Here is a 24,938-nt window from a genome sequence, read left to right on the forward strand (position 1 = left end):
CATCATGTCAAATATAAAAGTTATCACTTGGGATCAAAAGGTTGAGAAGAGATTTGAAAGCTTAATAAATAAAACACAACAATAACAATAATAAGTTTCAACAAACATAAATTAACATGTTTCACACCTCAAATACATATCAAAATTATTTTGTAACGAGACTAGAAAGAATTTCATTGATGAAGAAGAAAAAAAAAGGCAAAAAAATAAAAATTAACAAAGAGAACTTGAACACGAAGAAGACGAAAATAACATATCAGAACGACGGAAGAGAAAGAAAAAGTGGTGGATGGCTGCGAGAACACTATTTCGGCGAGAGCAATTTTTTGTGACTTATGGTTTCTACTTTCTATGGTTGAAGTTTTGTTCTAGTTGTGTGTTTTACTAAAAGGAATGAAACATAAAGAAAGATAAAGAATGGATAGACATATGCAAAATTTGGGCTTAATGATGAGTGGAATAAAAAATTTAAAGTGTATATATAGTCATTGGTTCATATCATCGATTTGAAGGTTCCTAAAAGTTAAAATCGAAAATCAAACCATTTCACCTTGGTTTTCATTTAATTGGTTCAATTTTGAAACGAAATTAGAAACAATCGGTTTTTTCAATTTGGTTTAGTTTGAATTGTTAGTTTAATTAATTTTTTTTGATCCGCTTACACCATTATATATGATGGTGCTCACCTGAGGTGAGAGACTCTCTGGATGGACGATATGCTTAGGTAAGAGCTTTTGAGGGGTGTGATCAGTATGAGTTATGACATGTCATTTCCTCCTCCTAGGGAGATGTATTTATAAAGGCCTTTAAGGCCTAGGGTTCTCTTGGGAAGGGTCCTCGTCCACTTAGTCAATGTTGGAACCTTATATCCCGATTTCCAAGGAGGTAGTAGGTGAGCTAATGACCCTGGCTTCTCTCTGCACTAGAAACGTCTCTTCCCATGTTTCTCATGATTGGGCGATAGGGAGATTTTGGTGTGAGGTGATACCTCCCTTTTGGGTGACATGTCATTCTCGCCTCTCAGTAGAGATGGCAAGCAGACCCAAACCCGCGGGGCCCACCCGCACCTGAATCTGAGTCAACGGGTGAAAACCCGAGTTGAATGGGTTTGAATTCGGGTGCACCCGATATTTCGGGTGCGGGTTTGGGTAGTGTAAAACCCGCACCCGAAACCCGAAATCACATCTGCTTATATATACATATATATAATATTGTGGAAAGTTGTAGGAAAATTGTAGAAAATATATATTTTATGTATTTTGCTGCGGGTTTGGGTTTGGGTGGAAAAAACTGAACCCAACGGGTGTGGGTGTTATTTTTCCACCCGAACAACATTTGGGTTCGGGTTCGGGTGCCGATTTCGGGTGCAAGTTAGGGTAATGTGAAATCCACACCCGACCCGTTGCCATCTCTACCTCTCAGGGGTCGTCCTGTAATCATTGCCCTATAAGAGTCCTTTTAAAAATATAACACTACATAGTCCCTCAAGCATGAGGCATTTAGATAGAGGACAAAATGTTTTTAGATCGAGACTAAGGAGAATATCCCGCAGACCTGTGCTTCTTGAGGACATATTTCCTTCGATGAAGTTTCTACTAGCCAGAGACTATAAGTCCCTAAAGCGAAATTATATGTAGCTCGGTTGATGAGACTATGAGTCTCTCAAGCGAAACGTTTGACCTCTTGGGTGCAACTTTCATCGAGCCCTCACGAAAGACTTGTGATTAAGTATCTTAGGCTAAATATCGGTTGTGCCTCTTAGGCGTGATTCCTGATTCTAATCTCGTTGGAGGAAACGCTAAGTCCTTCAAGCGAGAGTTTAGTTAACCAGGGGAGCCTAAGTCCCTCAAAAAAATTATATGTAGCCCGAATGATGAGACTATAAGTGCCTCAAGCGAGACATTTGACCTTTCGGGTGGGACTTCTATCGAGCCCTCAAGTAAGACTTATGATCAAGTCTTTTATGCTAGATGTCGGTCAAGCCTCTTAGGTGTGATTTCTGATTTTGATCATGCCGAAGGAAAGGCTAAGTCCTTCAGGCGAGAGTTTAGTTAACCTGGGGAGCCTAAGTCCCTCAGACAAAATTATATGTAGCATGGCTGATGAGACTATAAGCCCCTCAAGCGACGTTTGGCCTTTTGGGCGGGACTTTCATAAAGCCCTCAAGCAAGACTTGTGAGCAAGTCTTTCAGGCTGGATATCAGTTGTGCCTCATAGGCGTGATTCTTTATTCTAATCCCCATTGAGGAAACACTAAGTTCCTTAAGTGAGAATTTAGTTAACCTAAGGAGCTTGAGTCCCTCAGACGAAATTACATGTAACTTGGCTGATGACACTAAAAGTCCATCGAGCGAAACATTTGACCTTTCGTGCAAGACTTTCATCGAGCCCTCAGGCAAAACTTGTGATCAATCTTCTTAGGCTGGATATTTTCGCGCCTCTTAAGTGTAATCTGTGGTTTGATCCCGTTCGAGAAAACACTAAGTGTAACACCCCATATTATTATTCTAAGTGTCTAATATGTATTAATCACATGAGATTAATTACTAGACATTAGAAACTAGAATAATAGTATCTGAGTAATTGCATATTTGGTAATATGGAACTAAATAAAGCGCAAGTTAGTAAAATTTAATGTGAAAAGTCTCCTTACCAATTTTCTCTCATTGACTCTTTCCACTTTTAGTGAAAATTCAGAAAAATAAAAAGAAGTGGAACGAAATAAAGGAAAGGAAGAAAAGAGTTTTTGCATGCAATTTCAAATCCTTGAAGAACCTTCAATCGCTCTCCAATTTCGTAATTTAGGTTCTTCTAGAACTCGTGTGGGGTTATTAGAATAGTAGGGATTTAAAACTCTAATTTTTGGGATTCTTGCATGTTGGGGAAGTAATTTGTTTTTTTTATAGATTCTTGAAAAGCATGAAGGCAGATAAATCCGTAAGACCGGTCATTGAGAGATTATTTCCAAAATTAGGATGAAGATAAATTCGAAAGACCTAACCTGAAGGGTAGCATTTTAGTAAGTTAGTGTGATACGGGACTTGCATAATTAATAATACATTCGTATATGTTAGTGTATTATGAGATAAAATGGTTAAGGTGAAGAACCTTAGAGTAATAATTCAGGTTAATTCCCATGACCGAGAAGACTCCTAAAATAAAAGAACTCCACTGAGATAAGTTGTATCTCACTCCATGTTTAATATTTCAGGTAAGCAGTAGGCAGCTAAAGGTAAAGGAAAGATGGTGTGATGACACTTTCTGAAGGACTTTTACCTCAGCTTATTTCGTTTCGTTTCCACCCTATGGTGATGACTTTGTATTACTATTGTATTATTTTGGCTTACGTCGTATTTGTATGCGAGACATGTGTACTTACGTAACCTTTTTTACTATTATAATTTGTTCTATATCGTAAATTAAGAGCTTAATTATATGATTTTTTACACACATTTAATTGAGTGGTTACACTAAGTCCCTCAGGTGAGAGTTTAGTTAACCTGAGGAGATAAGTTTCTTAGGCAAAATTAAACGTAGCCTGACTGATGAGACTATGTCCTTTAGACGAGGTGTTTCGATAGCTTGTTTGTGTTGCCCTGAATGGTGACGAGGATCTTCGTCGTGAGCTCCATCATAAGATTTCCCTTTAAGGGAGGCAAGGATCTTCGTCCTGAAGTCCAACATACAATTGTTGCTTCAAGAGACAGAAAAGATCTTCGCTATGAAGTCCATCAAACAATCGTTGCCTCAACGGGCAGTAAGGATCTTCGTCATGAAGTCCAGCAAACAATTGTTGCCTCAAGGGGCGACAAGGATCTTCGTCATGAGGTCCAACAAACAATTGTTGCCTCAAGAGGCAGAAAGGATCTTCGTTATGAAGTCCCTCAAACAATCGTTGCCTCAAGAACCGATAAAGATCTTTGTTATGAAGTCCAACAAACAAGAACATACAAAGGAAATAACTCTATTGGAAATAAATCGCTTAAGAATTTTGTATAGGTACATAATCATAATGTTTATTAGAGAACTACAAATAATTTTAACTGTAATAATATATAAGATGAAGGGCATTCCAGGTACTGGGCAAGTGGGATCCTTCCCATTCCTGCAATTTGTATGCTCCATGAGGGAGCTTCTAGAATATTCGATATGGACCATCCTAATTAGGTTGTAGTTTTTCCTGCTGTGTGGGTATAACCACTTCTTTTAAGACTAGGTGGACTTCTTGTATTTCTCTCGTTTTGACTTTTGAGTTATATCTTATGGCGGCCCTGTGTTTGGCAGTGAATTCTTTGACGTGGGCGGATTCTCTTAATTCTTTTAGCAGGTCTTCCGCACACTTCAAGCCTACCTTATTCATTTATTCATTAAACTAGGATCATTGCCATGAGACTGTGTCGATCTCTACCTTATTCATTTATTCATTAAACTAGGATCATTGCTTATATTCATTTGGTGAAGTAATGGGCTCCTACTATCAAGAACATAAATTGACTTGACGCCAAGGGGAACGGGTCCAAAATATCCACGCCCATTAGTAGAAAGGTCAGGGCAAAGTCATCGACTGGAGAAGTTCTCCTGGGGTGTGGTGAAGGACACCATGTCTCTGGCATTGATCACACTTTTTGACAAAGGCGATGCTACTCTTCATTAAAGTATGCCAATAATACCTCACTTTTAAGAGTTTGTAGGCGAGGGCTTTTTTACCAATGTGACTGGTGCAAACTCCCTTGTATACATATGCAAGTATATGAGCGGTTTCGTGTTCGTATAGGCATCACAACATGGGAGAATCCCTCCCCATTTTGTAATGTTTCCCATAAAGCAGGGTGTACTTTACAGTCTGCTTCCAGATCCTTATTGCTTTTCCATCGTCTAATGGAAATTTGTCAAATTGTAGATAACGTAGAATAGGCGACATTCGGCTAAATTTTAGGACAACTTCTTGGGAGTACACATCGTCCGCTCAATGCTTGGGGAGGCAAGAGTCTCCTGGATAATTGTTCTGTTGAACCCTACCGTCTTCAATGTGGCTAGCTTAGATAGGAGGTAAGCCCTGAAGTTCTGGTTGCGGGGGACGCGCTTTATTTCAAAAGAGGTGAGATTTCATTTTTTTGCAGATATTATGGATCTATGTGCTTGCAGGTAATGAAGATCTGCATATGAAATTTTGATGATGACAACGCATGGCAATAGCTTTCAGCCTTGATGATAACCAAAGCATCTTATGACTCATCAACAAAAGGACTCAAGATCGAGTGTTTGTATGATCAGATACCATCTAGCAACAGTCTTAAAGCTTCTTTAGAGAAATGTGTGAAAGTTTGCTAGGTCATGTCGGTCGGTTTGTTTGAGTGATCAGAGTACAGTAAAAGTAAGGTAGAAACTTAAGAGTACTAAGGCAAGTCCCACACACACAATTAAAACATCTTTCAAAATTATTTTCTAACAAAAAATAAGTGACTACAAGGCGAATATTAGCACCCACTGCCTGAGTTTCCATAATTAACAATCAAAATTTTCCCGCATGCATCCGTCCCCAATTAAATCAGTTTTTTCCCATAAGATTTGGAACGGGGCAGCTAGGTCGAGTTGGGTTCTGTTTTTTTGGCATGCCTATTAAGGCAAGGCCCTCGAGAATAAATGAATGGAATGGTTTATGATGAATATATCTTCTCGCCCCAGCTTCGTTTATCCCTTTGTAGCTGAAATGATTCCCCTCTCACTAGCATAGCTCAGTATTTTCCTTTCATTGTAATTTCCATTGAATCCCATGTTCATTATTCTCCATTTTTTTTTACCGTTGCAACTTCGATCAACCCCTTACACACACTCATTACACAAGGGAACCTAATCAACTCCATTAATTCCCTCTATTACTAAAAATATTTGGACTCGTAATCGACGAAACAGAGATGATGAAAGATGGAGAGGATTCAATCCTGTAAACAAATGCTTGACGCATATCAGGAGTATTTACACAATGACAGTCACACGTTAAGGCAACATAATATCAGTTGTTTTATGTTGTGTATTTTAAAGTAGAACAGAACTAGATTTGACATTAAAAAGTGATATGTTCTAGTTTTGTTAAAAAATATGAAACCAGAGATAACTTAATAGGACAGAACTAGAACAAGTTCCACCTTGCTCTCTGCGTCAAACACTACCATAGTAATCTTATTTGCATATGAACACTGCACCAAACTTATATACTTCTCTGCCCTTTCAACAGAAACCTATGCTATTCTGTTACTCTTCTAACGGATGCATTATTGATTCCTGAGTGACTCGCTTTCAGAGATTTGATCAATGGTGGTAGGTGAGCCCGATGGAGAAGTAGCTGTAGAAGTTGAATTAGTTGGTGTGTGTCCTTGAACTGCTAAATTAGAAGGCTGCAACGGATTTGCATCGGGAGCTTTCTCCTTAGAAGCATTCATGTTAACTTTTATCCTGCATTAGCAAGAGGTTGATCAATTTTTAATATGCTTCATACTACAAACTAACGAAGATCAATTGTTGCCAAACTACACTGCACCAAATACCAAGGCAGAAAGATGATAAACTTTGTCGCCATACGACAAAGCAATTTAATTAAACTGTGGTGGACTTCATACAACAACTAAGAGGGAACAGTTTTGAACTTACTTGTTATGGATATTGACATATTCATCCGTTTCATCAAGTATCTCCTCCTGAAATGCACAAAAATTTGATGAAGATGGATTAGCATATCAGAACCATAACGCAGTTTTCAATATTGTATCAGACTATCAGTGACAGCTAGAGTTGCTTCATCACTCATCAGTATTGAAAAGAAGTGCATCAAAAATCATAACACCAGTGCATGATTAGGGTGGATTTAAGCATCTAACCTGAAGAAGCTCTTCGATTACATCCTCCATTGAAATAACACCAACAACCACTTCACTGGGTGGAAAGACAGGCAGGGGAGCATTATCAAGGTCCAGAATGCAATATGAACAACCTCTGTGTCGCTTTTTAAAAGCCGGCGTTGCTGGTGGACTTTTTTTCACCTGGGGACTGTCAGAAGTCAAAGTATCGCGCGGCTCCAACATTGCACCTACATTTGTGCCAACAGTCACCTCAAAGATAATAACCAAGAGTTTAACCGAGTAGATCAACCATAAACTATCATAAGACCCTAGACTGTAATTAAGGATACAGAGAAAAACACAGCAGTGCGAAGCAAAAACCACGTGGTGCTGAAAATATCCATTATTAAAAGAAACACGAATGGATACAGCGGAAGACTTCAGGAGTAAGGAAGCCGAGTGCGGAAATGGGCTCAGTGGCCATTCCATCAAATGAATCCCAAAATGTGGACCAGATAAGCAGCCAGATGGAGCATGATGTGGCTGACCCAGGAATGCAAGAAAGGAGGAGAAGCAACAGAACCAGACAACAATTCTAAACTAAAGGATTATGTGAGAGACATCATAAGAGAGAGTGTGAGGGAAAGAAGGCACGGAATGTGTGTGACTGTGATGTGAAAGAAAGCACGGAATGTGTGTGATGTGAAAGAAGGCACAGAATGTGTGTGATGTCAATTATTGTCTTCCATGAATTCTATGTCAATTCTTTCTCCCTTGTCTATGCTATTTTCTCTCTGCTGCTACTTTTAGTATGCAGTTATGCACTGTACTATTCCTTTCAGAATGATAGAATGCTGAGTATGGGCTCTGATGCTGAAACAAGAGGAAATATCCTAGCAGGCCTTAACCATAACATGCCCGCTGTTTGGAGGTTTAAGGACACAAGAAAAGAATGACAAAATGGGAGAGAGGTGCCACAATGGCAATACGTTGTTAGAAGATTCCTTAAAGGGAATGAGGTGTGGAAGGGGGCAATCATTCTGATATCCATTCTGTTAGGTACCCTTAGTTGTAGTAGAGAGAAATTCTCATCTCTGAGGAGCATTGCTCTGGTTTTCTGAGCTTAGGCGCTTCCCTTTCAATTCAATAATATCATTCTCTTCCTCGTCAATTCTTTTCCTCTACTCCATCACAAAAGATTTCAGGAAGATGATCTTCAGCAGTCGAATGTCACAATTATTGAATCTACTTATATTAGGGTACAAAAACTTCACAACTAAACTACAAGGTCGGCAAATAAGAGGAATGATGACCCCCTCTAGGGAACTACATAACAATCTAACATACTTTCTTTTACGAGTTTAACAAATTCCTAACCACACATGATATTTCAAAAACATGCTGTCAACATGAGGTTTATTATTTATGCTTATATTTAAATCTCTACCTTTATCTAAGGGAGGATTTTTTCCTTTGTTCTTACAGCTGTCTTTAAACTCAAGTTGTTCTGAATCTTTAATTTTTTTGTATGTTCCTTTTTTATCATTTAGATCCCTATATACAACTGCAATATGACTGTGACCCTTCTGAAATTCATTCAGTATGTCATACAGAGGCATATTCTCTGAAACACTGCAGAATGAAGAGTAAATTGTGACCACCGGGTTACCATAAAAGCATATCCACGAGAAATTCAATTTTAATCTCATGTATATGAAAAGGGATTTACCGAGGAATTTTTCTGATCATCATTTTTCTTAGAGGAACTGAAGCCTTTGAATCAACCATAAAGAGATTTTTAACCTGGATGTATGAGTGAAAAACCGTTAAATTATAATGAATTCGTGACATGATAGTGAATAGGAAGTGCGTGAGTTCCATTCTTACTAATAATCCACCATCCACTTAGAATGTCTCAAAAGGAAGAAGAATTACCAGAACAAGTCCCATAATGTTTGTCCGCTCTCCAGCATAAACTGGGACTCTACTATGACCCATTGTCATTATTGAATTCAGGGTCTCCCTGCAGAAAAAAAAATACGGTTAAGAACAAAAGAAGACAGAAACATAGTGGAGAAATGACAAAGAATGCACAAACCCACAAATTTAGAGTTGCATCCAAATCAAGGGAAAATGCCTTTGATATGGGAGTCATGGCATCTTTTGCAGTCTTTTCAGTCAATTCAAGCGCTCCGGCTATGATGGTTGTCTCATCGTGTGTTAAATCTCCTCCTTTTCCAGCCTACACAGGAAAATAAAATTAAGTCCAGCCATACTAAGTCAGAGTACGAAGCAAAGTCATATTGAAAGAACTTGAACAAAAGTGACATATAATATTATAAACCCACATCAAAATAACACCCAAGTCAAGTGCATCTTATACATACCTCATTCCCATGAAAATTCACAAAGGTCTTGAGCTCTGCCCTCTTTAAAAGAGCAGCTTTTCCTTTACCCAACATCCAATCGAGGACCTGAAAATATCACAATCTTCAACCTTCTTATTTTCACAAGATCACAATAATATACAATGGTACCATGAACCTTGGTAAATAAACTGCCTAGTTAAGTGCTTATAGCATAAAAACATATCTTTTAAGTACTAATGTATAAGTTATTTCTATAACAAAGATAATATCAAATCAAATTGTTTTCATATAAACTATAAACTGTTTTCATAAGCTATCATAGAGAGAGCTAGTAAAAACAAGCTAAAAATAACTTATGGACATGTCTCCTAGTTAAGTGCTTATAGCATAAAAACATATCTTTGAAGTACTTATGTATAAGTTATTTCTATAACAAAGATAATATCAAATCAAATTGTTTTCATATAAGCTATAAACTGTTTTCATAAGCTATCATAGAGAGAGCTAGTAAAAACAAGCTAAAAATAACTTATGGACATGTCTTCAGCTGTTTTTATAAGTTCTTTCAAATAGTCTCACAAGTGTCTATACAACAATAACCAAGCCTTATCCCGCTAAGTAGGGTCGGCTACATAGATCAATTTTCACCATAATGTTTATCCAAGATCATGCTCTTATCCAAACCGTTAATCTCGAGATCTTTCTTAATAACTTCTCTTATAGTCTTTCTAGGTATTTCTCTTCCTCTAGTTGTTTGACTTCTCTCCATCTGATCTACTCTCCTTACCACTTAATCTACACGTCTTCTCTCTACATGTCCAATCCACCTAAGTTTATTTTCCACCATCTTCTCTATTATAGGTGCTACCCTAGTACTCTAATATTTTCATTTCTAAACCTATCATGTCTAATCTTGCTACACATTTAATGCAACATCTTCATCTCTGCTACACTTACTTTATTCTCATGTTGATTCTTAACCGTTCAACATTCGGTCTCATACAACATCGCATGTCTTATCGCAATTGGATAAAATTTTCTCTTCAGCTTGAGCGGTACCTTTGCATCACATAAAACCCATGAAGCCCTCCTCCTATGCTAAACTTAATTGATTCAAAGTCAATTCAAGCGCACAAACACGCAAGTATTTATTCTAAACTTAATTAAGTCAAAGCTATCATAGAGAGACCGAGTAAAAACAAGCTAAAAACAACTTATGGACATGTCTTAAAGCTGTCTTCCAAACAGTCACACGAGAGTGTCTATGCTAAACTTAATAAAGTCAAAGCCAATCCAAACGCACATACACACACCTTACCTTGCTGATGGGATAAGCAATGGGGTAAAATACTATAAGAAGCACACGAACAAGCGGGGCCAGCGTTGCGCCAACCATCAATCCATATCGTGTACAAATTGCTTGAGGCAATATCTGAAAAGGGCAAGAAAATTTTAGGAACCTTGCAACAAAAAGAATATCACAGTGAACTTTATTCCTAAAATCACATCAAATAAATCAACATAAACCTCTCCAAAGATAAGGATTAGGGTAACCGAAATCAAAACAGCAGCATAAGGAGGCACAATAGCATCCAGAAAAATCGGAAGAGTCTGCAACAAAACAAAATAAATCATTCAACATATTAAAAAAAAGTTAACAATAGTAATCAATCAATTAAGTAGCTACCTCCATGGCTAATGAATTCCCAATCAAAAGAGTGCAAAGCAAAAGATGCTGATTCTTAACCACAGGGAAAATCTTAGCTGGAAAAAAAAAAGTAACAATAATCGATTAAAGTTCAGAAACAAAAAAAAAAAAAAAAGAGGTGTAGAATAATAAGGTAGGGTTGAGTACCGGCATGGATACGATGTTGAGGGCGACCAGATTTGATGAGAACTTCAAGGTCGACGAGACCCAAAGACATGAGTCCAAGGGTGAGACCAGCCATGAGACCAGCGAAGCAGACCAATCCTATGATGACAACTATGTAGACCCAGAATTTGGTTTCACAGCATGCTGCATCTGCGGCCATAGCTCTCTCTGTGTGTGAAGTGTTTGGTTAGGTAAAGCGCTTTTTCATTGGCGTTTCTGGTTTTGTTGGCCAGAAAACCATTAATAGCAATAGCCGGAGAGCATAAACATTTCTTATTTGACTGAAAGTAACGCTTTTTGTCTTTTTCTTTTCTTTTCACGTTCTACACTTGGTGCTCTAGAAAAATAATTAAATCATGTCTCAAACGTGAAAATAGTAAAGTAATTTTTTTTTTTATGTAAATTTGATTTTTTTATCACCACTAAATTAAATATAGTTAAGGTTTTTGAGTTAATGGAATTTTTCACCATAATTTTAATTTAATTGATGGTCACATATTATGTAACTCATATAGTATTATTAGTGTCAAACCTTTGGACTTACCTGGCGCATTAGATACAGTTAAAACTAGTGTCATACTCGTGCGTTCGTGTGGATACCCGTTGCGTTTGCGCATTTGGATTGAGGATATTAAAAAGTATGAGTAAAAGACTAAATTTTGGTTAAAATGGATAAAATTATAAAATTATTAATATTAACAAAATTGAATAATAAAAATAAAGTCATTAAAAAAAGAAAGATATTTAAACTATAATTAAATTATATATAATTAAACTGATAAATGATATATTTTAGAAAAATTAAAATATAATTAAACTGATACATATATATAATATAAATATTTCAAAGTACATATATTTAATTTTTTTTAACAAAAGAAAGATAATGGTAGAACATATGATAGATGCTAGTAGGGATCTGTTTCCATATCCGCAGTTTAAAAAATTCACGTACTCAAGCCCATATTCGCGTAGGCACCAACGTTTTTGCGCATTTGGATTGAGGATAATAGAAGATATTAATAAAAGACTAAATTTTGATTAAAATGGGTAAAGTTATAAAATTACTAATATTAAAAAATTAAATATTAAAAAATAAAGTCATTAAAAAAAGAAAGATAATTAAACTATAATTAAACTGATAAGTGATATATATTTAGAAAAATTAAAATATAATTAAACTTTTGCACATATATTATATAAATATTTTAAAGTACATATATTTTATTGTATTTTTTAATAATAATAAAAAAAAGATAATGGCATAATAAATGATAGATGTTAGTAGGGACTCGTTCCCATATCCGTAGTTTAAAAAATTCGCGTACTCAAGCTCATGTTAGCGTAGGCACCAATGTTTGAGTTTGTTCCTGTTAAGAAGTGTGGTTAGGCCTAACTCAACCCTACAAAACCGGCTTGTAGGGTGAGGATTGCCCCCACTTATAAGGACATGTCCAGGCCATATATTGTCCGATGTGGGACTCTTAACACACCCCCTCACGCCCAGGACTAGACAACTGGAGCGTGGAAATAAATGGTGGGTGGCCCGATAGCGGAAACCATAGAAGGTGGCCCACCGGATCTCAAACGAGGCTCTTGATACCATGTTAAGAAGTGTGGTTAGGCCTAACTCAACCCTACAAAACCGGCTTGTAGGGTGAGGATTGCCCCCACTTATAAGGACATGTCCAGGCCATATATTGTCCGATGTGGGACTCTTAACAGTTCCCGTGTCCTATAGATATCTAAATTCATGCAACCCACCAGTACAGTTCAATGGCAGCCGTCACTTATTAAGTGTGTTTGGACATCATATTATCATGCAATATTGCAATGTCTTACACAAATGTATAACTTCTTTTCTAACAATACATCTATTTAAATCTAAATACATATCCAATCCATATTCCTATACAACATTTATGGTTCATAGCATTACAAATGTATAGAAAAATACACAAAAATTCACTCTATCCTAGACATGTCTCTCTTCCATTCAGCATGTTCATGGTCCAACTTTAACTTGCCTAAGTTTCTTTGTGACCAACTCTCCATGACACAAGTCATTGTCATCTTGTGTCCCTCTTTCAAATTTCTTGCATAGTCCATAAAACATTTAACCAAACCAAACATCATGAACATGATAATATGGAAATTCTGGAAAAGAAATATCAAGAAGCACTAAATTTTTCACATGTTGCAGACCTTTTTATTGGCAATTTCCACAACTAATATATTAGCTAGCAACAGACCTCCAATTAAGACGACTTGTGAGGCACAAATACAATAATGCTGGACCAACCTAAGTATACTTGTTATTTGTAACTAACTATTAATTGTATTTTTTTCTAGTGTAGAATAAACATATAAGATTGAGAATCATTCAACAAAATCATAACTGAAATTTAACTACAGAAGGTCAGAAACTAATATACCACAGATTGAGAATCATTCAATCTCTATGTATGATCCTGCATTTCTATTGAAAGATGAAAATCTCCAGGAGAGTCAATTTCGGTAATCGAACATATAAAACTCTCCGCAACAGCCATGGCACCATAAATCCTTGAAACAAAACAACTCATTGAAAACCAAATCGAACAATATATATTTTGAATTGACCAACAAATTAGAGATGACATTTGACTTGGAATAAAGAAAGAAATTCAACATGAAAATTTGGAGAAAAAAAACTATCAATCAATGAAAAATACAATAGTTAGCATACATATAATAATATAAATACATTCAAACATTCTTTGTGAATGTTAGTACTTAAAGGGCTCGCAACGACGAATCCTGAAAAGAGGTTCCAAACTGCATAAAATGCAGCAGCCACGATAGAAACAACATGGTGATTTGGTGTCACTGCCACTACCATCATATCATAGAAGGTAAAGTAGAGCGGTGTGAAGAACATAAATAGATACAAAAAGAATTTTTAAGCGGTCCAGTCAAATCCGATCATGGCATAGACTATAGCTCCATATACCACAGTTTGAGCAAATATATAAGGTATCTCTAATAGTACTAAATATTCTATTTGAAGTTTGGAACTCACCTAATAACTTATCGTATCAATTTAAATAGCTGATTGGAAAAACTTTTTGGAACGAATGTGTTGTGAAAACCGGAAGAGTTTAGAAGATGAAAACAAATTCGAAGAGCTTAGATTGTGGGCGTCATTCAGGGGACAGACATGTCAATCATTGTTAACCATGACATGATAAATAAACATATTAACTAAACAATGGTTCTGCACAGCAGACTAAAGAAATCAATTTTGAGAGGGTTATAGCCTGACCATAAATATGAAGGATGAAGTACATACAGTAACAGGTTTTTTTAGACATTCCACCATATGTCACCATAGTTCCTTCTGTGTCTGCATTGCATAAACTTATTTAAAATCTTGATAATAATGATAGTTAATAACAGAAAAAACATTATTAAAGTCTTTACCGATTATCTCATGTCATATCATAGCTTACAAATTTGAGAACCATAGAATATTTGCAGCATATCACAAAAAATCAACCCAAATCGGTTCAGCAAGAGAAATATTACCCTTTGAATAACCAAAATCGGTTCAACAGAAAAAAGAACTCAACAAAAAAGGTTTGCAACAGAAAAAGACCACAATGGAATTTCATAACAGAACGGGAGAACAGAGAATCGGCATAACAGAAAATGAGAGGAAATAATTATAACGGGAACAAAATAATAGAATCAGAGGACAGAGTTTTGAAAGGGCGGAAAATCGGTTTGAAACAGAAATTGTAGAAAATCGCAACCGAAAAAGAGAAAAGGAATTCACCTCTAACAGGTTTGTAACAACCTCTCTTGAAATCATCTTTCTCTCACCACCGCGATTCCCGAATCCTCCTCCATATCTCTACATTTCTCTCCATAATCACCATCACTGATTTCAATATATATAAGAAAAATCAGAAAACCATAAGAATATCGGTAACAAACTTCCATAACAAAAAACTCACCTCATAACACCTTCAATCTTGAATCGATTCTCTTCCATTCTCCAACAATATTCAATCATTATAACACGCGATTTTACAAAGTAGAGATAATAATTCTTTGAATGACATAAAGTAGGTGGACCAAAATATTATTGAAATCAATATACAATTTTAAATTGTTGAAAAAATTTATTATGTTTGAATTTATCTTTTCTTTTCTAGAATCTTTAATAAATATGCATTAATATAAAATATTAAGAATATTGACTAAATATGTATTAACTTAAAATATTAAAACGGTTCGCCATATAGTTTATATGGACAAAATTTGAAAAGATATTTATCACTTTTCAACTTTTCAATTATTTTATATTTTTTATTTGTATATGAATTCGAGGTTTGCTTACTCTCATAAAACATCTTATTCATTCTATTAAAATTGAAGTTATTCAAAATGATCAAGTTTTCTGTCATGCCAATTCTTGTCCTTTTTATTATTTTTTCAGGTATATAAATTTTTTCTTTTTGATATTATTTCGTAGCACTTATATTTATTTATGTAAGCAATATTTATTTGTTGGGTGTTAACATTATCAAACTTAATTATAAGAATGAAATTATGTTTCTTTTTTTTCATAGTTGTAACCATGACATGTCGGCCAATTATGTAACATAAGCAAACCTAATTGTACCCCTATAGAGTGTGATGAATGGTGCTCTGAACCTTCTCATGTAGGTTACGGAAGATGTGGAGGAGACTCTTATAAACACATATGTTTTTGCACATATCTATGTTAAGTCTATAAAAATTATAGCACAATACTCAAAAATTAAATGTTAAATGTAAGAGCATATCTAAATAAATCTAATAATATTATGCATTGATATTTATCTAATTGAAGTGTTTTTGTATACTTATTGCGATTGAATATTTTATATTAATTAAATTATAATTAAATTTTTGTTAGATAAAAATTTGAAAGAGAAAAATATGAGTGACTATTAATTTAATTATACTATATCAATCCATTGTTTGAAAATGTAGCATATCATGGACGTGGAAAAAACAAATAAAATATAAATTTATTTGTGGTTCGGTTTGATTCCAGATGATTGATTGAAACAATTCAATCTGATTCGATTCAATTTCACACAATATAATTTGGATCAGCTTTTTATCATCCTAATTAATTTATTTATTTTACTAAAATTATAAAAATGCTAATAAATAATATATAACATATAGTATATTAAAAAATAATATTACGAAATGAGAATGGTAGGTTAAGAATGATACAAATGAAATAATGATAAAAAATATATTAAATAAATTAAACTAATAAAGAGTATTAAAAAAATAATATTGAATAATAAATCAACACAATACATCATACTGATAAAAAATAAATAATTATAAAAACATATCCATCTTGTTTTCTATTAAGTTTTTTATCATTCATAATTTTTTTTTGGGCTGCAATATCTTCTCGAGATGATACAATTTCTTCTTTACTAAATAAATTATAACTCTTTTATGAAATAGATAATTTAATAAAAAAACAAATGTTTTTACTTAGAATTAAATTTCCCTGATTTATTATTAATTCCTCTTGCAAGAATATTAAAAAGTAAAAGTTGGTTCGTGTCGTTGAGGCGATTGAAAAGTTCAGTAAAACAATTCGATTTAGATTAAAATTACAATTAAAAATACCAAGATAAAAACGCTCTGACCGATCAAAATGCGATCTTGCGCACAATTGAAAAAAATAAATGAACATACCAAAATGACCTACGCGCATCGTAGCTCAGTGTACAAAATTTGCAAAACAGACAAGTAATATCCGAAAACTTGCAAATTTTGTTCGCAAATTCTACACGCTATCAGGAAAAAAAATTCACTGAACAACGATGCGCGTAGGTCATTTTGGTATGTTAATTTTTTTTTCAACTTTGCACACGATTGCATTTTGATCAGTCAGAGGTTTTTTTTCACATATTTTTAATTGCAATTTTAATCTAAACCGAATCGTTTTACTAAATTTTTCACTCGTCTCAACGACACACACCAACTTTTACTTTTCGATATTCTTGCACCTTTTCATTAAGCTTATGTCCGTGATTGACTTTTACTTTTCGATATCGACTTTCTATCCATGTTATATAAAGATTATTAAACTAATATATGTCAATTTTATTTTTATTTTCTTTGCAAATTAAAATTTAAAATTTTTAAATTTTTAATTAGTTTTTGATATTTTTTTAATACATTATTTAATTAATTATTAATTGTTTATGATTTGTTATTTTTCAATCTTTTAAAAAAAAATTAAAAATGACAATAAATAAAAATAAAAAGAGGGCCTCGATATTGGATGACAGCATCTTAAAGGGGGTAGATTTATTTTTAAAAAAGTATAAAAAATAGCTTATTGAAAATATATTTACAAAGGATGACAATTAAGGATTTTTTTTCCCCGAAAAATGATATGTATGTGGGTCTAAATTTGTATAAGTTATGCTTTATTATTAAAATGATAAATTATGAACTTTAAGTGGAAAAAGTAAGAAAAAAGACCAAAACTATTTAAAATATAAAATAGAGATAATAATTTTTTGAATGACATAAAGTAGGTGGACCAAAATAATATTGAAATCAATATACAATTTTATGAAAAAATTTATTATGTTTGAATTTATCTTTTCTTTTCTAGAATTTTTAATAAATATCCATTAATATAAAATATTAATAATATTGACTAAATATGTAGTATTCATTTAAAATAGGCTTAAATAGTCAATTGGTCCTAATAAGTTAACGTGTTTTTGATTTCCATCTTTGTATTTTTTTTTCTTATACTTCAATGTTAATTTTTTTTTGGTTTTAGTCCTAAAGCTAAAATCTGTTTTTCTGCCGATTTTAGTTTTAGGGACAAAATTCAAAAGAAACTCAATATTTAAGGACCTGGTCCAAGAAAAAAATGATACGAGGACGAAAACAAAAAATATTCTAAATTGCATGACCAAAAGACTATTTAAGCATTTAAAATATTAAAAAGGTTCATTGTATAGTTTATATGAACAAAATTTAAAAAAATATCTATCACTTTTATAAACATTGCTTACATAAATACATATAAGTGCTACGAAATAATATAAAAAAGAAAAAATTTATATACCTAAAAAAATAATAAAAAGGACAAGAATTGGCATGTAAGAAAACTTAGTCATTTTGAATAGCTTCAGTTTTAATAAAATGAATGGGATGTTTTTTGAGAGTATGCAAACCTCGAATTTATATAAAAATATAAAATATAAAATAATTGAAAAGTTGAAAAGTGATAAATATTTTTTAAAATTTTGTCCATATAAACTATACAGTGAACTTTTTAATATTTTAAATTAATACATATTTAGTCAATATTTTTAATATTTAATATTAATGCATATTTAACTAAAATTCTAGAAAAGAAAAGATAAATTCAAATATAATAAATATTTTCAACTATTTAAAATTGTATATTGATTTCAATATTATTTTGGTCCTCTACTTTATGTCATTAAAAGCATTACTATCTCTATTTTATATTTTAAATAGTTTTGGTCTTTTTACTTTTTCCACTTAAAAGTTCATAATTTATACATTTTAATAATGAAACATAACTTGTACAAATTTAAACCTACCTATCATCTTTCTTTTAAAACATTTCTTAATTGCCACCCTTTGTAAATATATTTTCAATAATACATTTTTTATATTTTTTAAAAATAAAAAATCTACCCCTTTAAGAGGTCGCTATCCAATATCGAGGCTAACCAGTCATAATCAATTAATAATTAATTAAATAATGCACTAAAAAAATATTAAAAACTTATTAAATTTTTTAAATAGTTATAATTTTAATTGGCTAAGAAAATTAAAAAAATTGACATATATTAATTTAATAATCTTTATATAACATGGATAAAAATTCGATTTTGAAAAGTAAAAGTCGATCACGGACATAAGCTTAATAAAAAAGTGCAAAAATATTGAAAAGTAAAAGTTGGTGTGTGTCGTTAAGGCGAGTGAAAAATTCTATAAAACGGTTCAGTTTAGATCAAAATTGCCATTAAAAATACGCAAATAGAAAAACTTTGACGGATCAAAATGCGATCATGTGCAAAGTTGAAAAAAATTATACTGGACTGTACTATTAGTGAAAGAAATTGGCCCAAAAGTATATTTGGGGTCCAAATTAAGTTAATGGAATATAGAACATAAAAGAAATGTGTCCAACTTCTTAAACCCCAAAATAAAATTTATTTCTAAACACAATTAATTAAAGCCAAATTCTTTAGTATCCTCTAATTTTAGTTGGGTACCGATACTCTTAATATTAATATTTAAAATTTTAATTTTTAAACATTGAATATCTTCATTTGATTGGACGAAGGTTCTGTTACCAACCAAATTGAGCAATGTTCACCTTAATTAAAATACACATAATAACAAGAACAAGGTAAAGTAAAAATATTAAAAAGGATGACAACAACAAGGATGAGGCGGTACCTCCCCAACATGATTTCAAATTTTATTTTGACTTTCCAAACCCCTTTTTTCCAATAGCATGCCGACACGTGGCGATTATCATAGAATAAAAAAAACATTTAATAGGAGAACCAATTGAAAGATAGCATATATTTTCATATCTCAGTTTTCTCTCATTTACCAAACCACAATACTTCTCTCTTCTTCCTCAAATATCAAAAATTGAATCACCATAAAGCAAAAACACAACCATAAACCAAGCTTTCAAAATCACAATTAAAAGAAAGTGGAAGGTGGAGAGATCGGACCTTTAGCGGCATGTCGGATTCATGGCGGAGGTTACTCAAGGACCAGGGGCGACGATCTTGTGAGTCTCCAGCTGCGTGTGGTTGTCGAGGGCTATTCCGTGCGGTTGTGCTAGGCCGACAAGGGTGCTGTGTTCACACGGAGGGGAAGTCATTCCGCCGAGGACGTGACCGTCGTGAGTGACCCGATCTGCGGCTGTCGGTGTTGGATTGTTGTTTTGAGGTTCGACAATGGTTTTGTTTTGGTTTGAAACTTTTATTTAAAATATGGTAAATAATTTGTGTTAGAATATATACTTGTTTTGGTGTTTGAATTTGTAACAGTGGTGAGTTTGGCTAATGTGTGTAGAATTGGTGTAGAGTGGTACATGACCAGAGAAGAAGAGTATTTTTGTGTGTGAATGGCCTCCGTGAAGATGTGTTTGAAGTAGAATTTTGACCCCCTTCGATGTCTGAAAAGTATTAGTATTTATATTTACAAAATTAGGTTAAGTCAAATAAAGAAACAAAATCAAATTTGGATTAATACAATTAAGGGAAAATTAAAATATTACTTGTTATATATATATATATATATATATATATATATATATATATATATATATATATATATATATATATATATATATATATATATATATATATATTTTTTTTAAATACTAAGAAAATAAAATAAAATAGAAATATTTTCTTTTTGATTTTTTTATGACTAAAAGAGGAATAAAATCATGATTTAAATGGAAAAAAATAATATTTCTAAAAATATCATAAAAATAAAACGAAAATTAAAAACAAAAGTACTTTTTTTGATATATTTTTTAATTAAAATTGAAAAGGGTGATAAATGATATAAAAATTATAGTGCAATACTTTTTCTTTTTAATAGAATTAAATTGAAATATTTTCTTTTAGATTTTTTTTTATGACTAAAAGATGAATAAAATCATGATTTAAATGAAAAAAATGATATTTCTAAAAATATCCTAAAAAGAAAACGAAAATTAAAAACAAAAGTACTTTTTTTGATATATTTTTTAATTAAAATTGAGAAGGGTAATAAATGATATAAAAATACAGTACAATATTTTTTCTTTTGATAATAATAATAATAATAATAATAATAATAATAATAATAATAATAATAATAATAAAACTATAAAATCTTAGAAATAACTCTTAAAAATTAGAATTAACATTTTTATTTTATTTTCATTTTCATTTTAGTAGTAATAATAACGTGAGCACAAAACTGTACCTAATACTAAGCTTTAAAATAATCTTATACTTGAAAGAAAAATAAATGATCATTTAAAAAAATTTATTCAATAGTAACAATAATAATATAAAAATCTAACTTCTAATATATAATTTAAAATGTTAGTATAAATCCAAAATAAATCAAAGAAATTTATAAGACCCAATTTTGAAAATAATTTGATTTTTTTGAAAATAAAACGGTCAAATTTGGGGTATGACAGTGGAGTGGTAGTGTTTTTCAGTTTTCTTAAATTGTCCAGTGGGCATGAGCACAATAATATTTTTTCCTTTCGATTTCTTCTATTAAGACTGCTTCTCAGTGGTGATCACTGGCATCTACCTGCAAAATTATTTTACCATTTTCAGAGATTTTTAAGGCACGAGGAGTTTGAGTGATCTTCTTTAAAACCTTAAGGGCTTCAGTTTGCTTCATTCCCATGGTGGCGCCTTTTTTTTTAGGAGTTGGGAAAATTGACTGGTATACTTTGCCAACTTTGGTATGAAATCTCTGATATATTAATACCAAGAAATTATTGGATCTATTTAATTGTAAGATTTTCATTTGGAAAGTTGAGAAATTCTGGATCAATGTGGGGTTTAGGATGATACGTTTCTTGGAAAAATGCATGCCCAAAAACTCAATTTATGTTTGACCCAATTTGCTCTTTTTTTAGAGAGTATTGTCCCATACCTTTTGTAACGCTCGAAAAAATGATTATTTTCTTAATTTACTCATTTGTGATATTTATTGAAATTTTTACATTTTGGGACGATTTAGTTGGTATTAGTTCGAGATAGCGGAGCGATAGTTAGTCGAGAATTTTAATATTTCTAGTATTAGAAATATTATTAGAATAATATTGAGCGTTTTGGAAATTTTCCGAGTAATTAAAATTAGACTGAAAAACTGAGACAATGAGTAAAGGAGGTATACTAAGAGTAATTAAGTGGGTTTGGTGAGGTACCGTGCGTGTGTTATTGTTTTAGCCCAATAAGAGAAATATGTTTACTAGTTATAAATAATAAGAAATTAGGTTTTGGAGAATTTATTAGAGAATAAGGAAAAAGAAGAAGTGGTTGTACGTGAAGGGTTCGACAAGAGAGGAATAAGGTTTGGGAGAAAAATTATCGTCGGGAGAGAATTGCAGACCGAAAGCTAAAACCGAAATTCGACCGGAACTCCGTAGAGAGACCTTCAATCCAAGGTAAGGGTAGGTGATCGTACCTGATCAGAAGAATCGTCGTAGGCTGCTCGGACTGGATCTTCTAGGAAGGAGAAAGGGGGGGTGTACCTGCAAGGTACTCCAATGCCAAAGTAAGTTGACGAGCAAAGGAGCGCAAGTACTAGCTAAGAGTAAGTAAGAATTGAATACCTGACCCTCTAGTTAAAGAGGGTATATATAGCCCCCAGCGCCCGGCCATGATCTCGCTATTGGGTTGGATTCCCAAGCCCAACTAGGAGACTGCCAGGTTTCCTGAGCGGAAATATCGGAGGTGCGTGCATGCCCTCTGTCCTGGTTAACCGCTCCGAAGTTCCAGGGAGACGCGGTCTTTCAGGAGCCACGTGGAATCCGAGTTGTTCGGAGGGTTGAATGTGAAGGAACCCTGCGCGGAGCAGAGTCCTCGGCAACGAAGGCGTTTGAGGGGTCGTCAGTGCCGAGCATGTCGGGTGCCATATGCTCCGGGGATATAGGGCAGCCGAGCATGTCTAAGGTGGGCACCCTAGGTGCGTAGGAGGGTCGTAGAGGAACGCGGGCCTCTGAGGTTTATTGGGCCGAAAATCATATTGGGCCTAACCTTGGCCCAGTCCAGAACAGGAGCCCCCCAAGTCGGAGTTTTCTGGTCAAGAAGCTGTGACTTTACCTTATGTCCGGCGTCCGGGGACCCTCGGGAGATGCACGATGAGATATGTTTCCTCGTCAAGCAGATGTGCTCGGAGGAACAGCCGGTGGAGGGGTGAAACGTCGCTGTAAACTCGGTTTTTTGAGGCGAACTGACTCCTTGCTCTCTTTTTTTTTTTGATTTTTTTATTATTGCAAGAGTCGCCACCGACTTTTATTTTATCCAACATTTAGGAAAGGCATAAAAGAACAGGAAAGACCTTTTGACAGATTTTGGGTTCGGGGGGTTGGTTATACAAAGGGAAGGTTTTAAGCACCCTTTGTATCCATGGTTATCCATGGGCTCTTAGTTTTGCTTAGATCACTTTTGCTCTTGTTTGATTTTTAAAATAAGCTCGGCAAGACATTAAGCCTTGTGCCTACATACCTCCTCGGTGCAATGGAGAAGTCAGAGCTAATGTAGTTCCGCTTTTAAAAAAAACGTTTGAAAAAAAACATAAACACGTTTACCATCGTCGGAGCGAATACTCAGCCATTGATCTTGATCATGAGAACAAATAGATTCTTTGCATCACAAATGAAAGAAGGGCTCCAACTCGGATGAAAATCAACGAGTATGACACTATCTCTTTCACGTGGAAAAGATTCCATTATATCAATCAATCTCAAAATCGTGGGGTATCTCAACTCACTACAACACTTAATCGTGTCTAAACTTTGAAAGAAAAGCCACTAAGGGCAAAAGGTATTTTATAAGAAAAGATTTTTAAAAGAGGTTTTACAAACATAAGAAGATTTTGGAAAAAGGGAGAAGATTTTGAAAATTTAAGAAGTGGGAGGAGATGAAGAGGCTATCCTAGTGCTTAAAATAAAAGTTTAAGGAGAGAATGATCTAACCAAAATAAGAAACCAACAGTTGGTCGACGCATTACCACTTGGGGATCCAGATGAACTTATTATCTTTAGCACCACTTTGCATTAAGCACATTAAAATTCTGATGAAAATCGGGCAGAGTAACAGCTGTTTTCGGGTAAAATTCTTATCTCAATGCCTTGGAATTAACCATCAAGGACTTTCAAGGAAATACCTGCATACACAAACAGACAACAATCCAATGTCAGACAGACAGAACAACCATAGAGTAATAACAGAATAGGGGTCCAGAGGCACTAAGTCCATAAGTCCAAATCTCCAAAATGCTAGGGATAGTAACCAGTAGTCCAAGAGAGAACCTTAAGCGTTTTTTAGATTTTTGTTGTTTATTAGTGTTTTAGCATAAAAGTAAAGTATGGTCCAAGTGGAAAAAAAGAAAATAACGGAAACATAAATAATATGTCCAAATGGACAAAGAAAAAATAGCAGAAACATAAATAATATGTCCAAGTGGACAAAGAAAAAATAACAGAAACATAAATAATATGTCCAAATGGACAAAAGAAAAATAACAGAAATATAAATAATATGTCCAAGTGGACAAAGAAAAAATAACAGAAACATAAATAATATGTCCAAATGGACAAAGGAAAAATAACAGAAATATAAATAATATGTCCAAGTGGACAAAGGAAAAATAGTAGAAATATAAATAATATGTCCAAATGGACAAAGGAAAAATAGCAGAAATATAAATAATATGTCCAAATGGACAAAGGAAAAATAGCAGAAATATAAATAATATGTCCAAGTGGACAAAGAAAAAATAGCAGAAATATAAATAATATGTCCAAGTGGACAAAGAAAAAATAACAGAAACATAAATAATATGTCCAAATGGACAAAGGAAAAAATAGCAGAAATATAAATAATATGTCCAAATGGACAAAGGAAAAATAGCAGAAATATAAATAATATGTCCAAATGGACAAAGGAAAAATAGCAGAAATATAAATAATATGTCCAAGTGGACAAAGAAAAAATAACAGAAACATAAATAATATGTCCAAATGGACAA

The 24,938-nt window shown here is 33.4% G+C and overlaps 1 protein-coding gene across 1 annotated transcript; it reads right to left on the reverse strand.

Annotated features, from left to right (window-relative positions):
• Positions 1-5,916: 5,916 nt before the first annotated feature.
• On the reverse strand, positions 5,917-11,386 carry LOC131660177 (DUF21 domain-containing protein At1g47330). Its single transcript, XM_058929352.1, has 12 exons — positions 11,061-11,386; positions 10,893-10,969; positions 10,733-10,816; positions 10,524-10,637; positions 9,224-9,310; positions 8,939-9,078; positions 8,772-8,859; positions 8,566-8,639; positions 8,284-8,468; positions 6,876-7,084; positions 6,649-6,695; positions 5,917-6,453 (listed from the first exon to the last, which is right to left on the reverse strand). The coding sequence occupies exons 1-12, from the start codon at positions 11,236-11,238 to the stop codon at positions 6,273-6,275; spliced, it is 1,464 nt and encodes a 487-aa protein (XP_058785335.1). The 5' UTR covers positions 11,239-11,386; the 3' UTR covers positions 5,917-6,272.
• Between the last annotated feature and the right edge of the window lie 13,552 nt (positions 11,387-24,938).

This window comes from Vicia villosa, linkage group LG3 (genome assembly GCF_029867415.1).
Source record: "Vicia villosa cultivar HV-30 ecotype Madison, WI linkage group LG3, Vvil1.0, whole genome shotgun sequence".
NCBI lineage: Eukaryota > Viridiplantae > Streptophyta > Magnoliopsida > Fabales > Fabaceae > Vicia > Vicia villosa.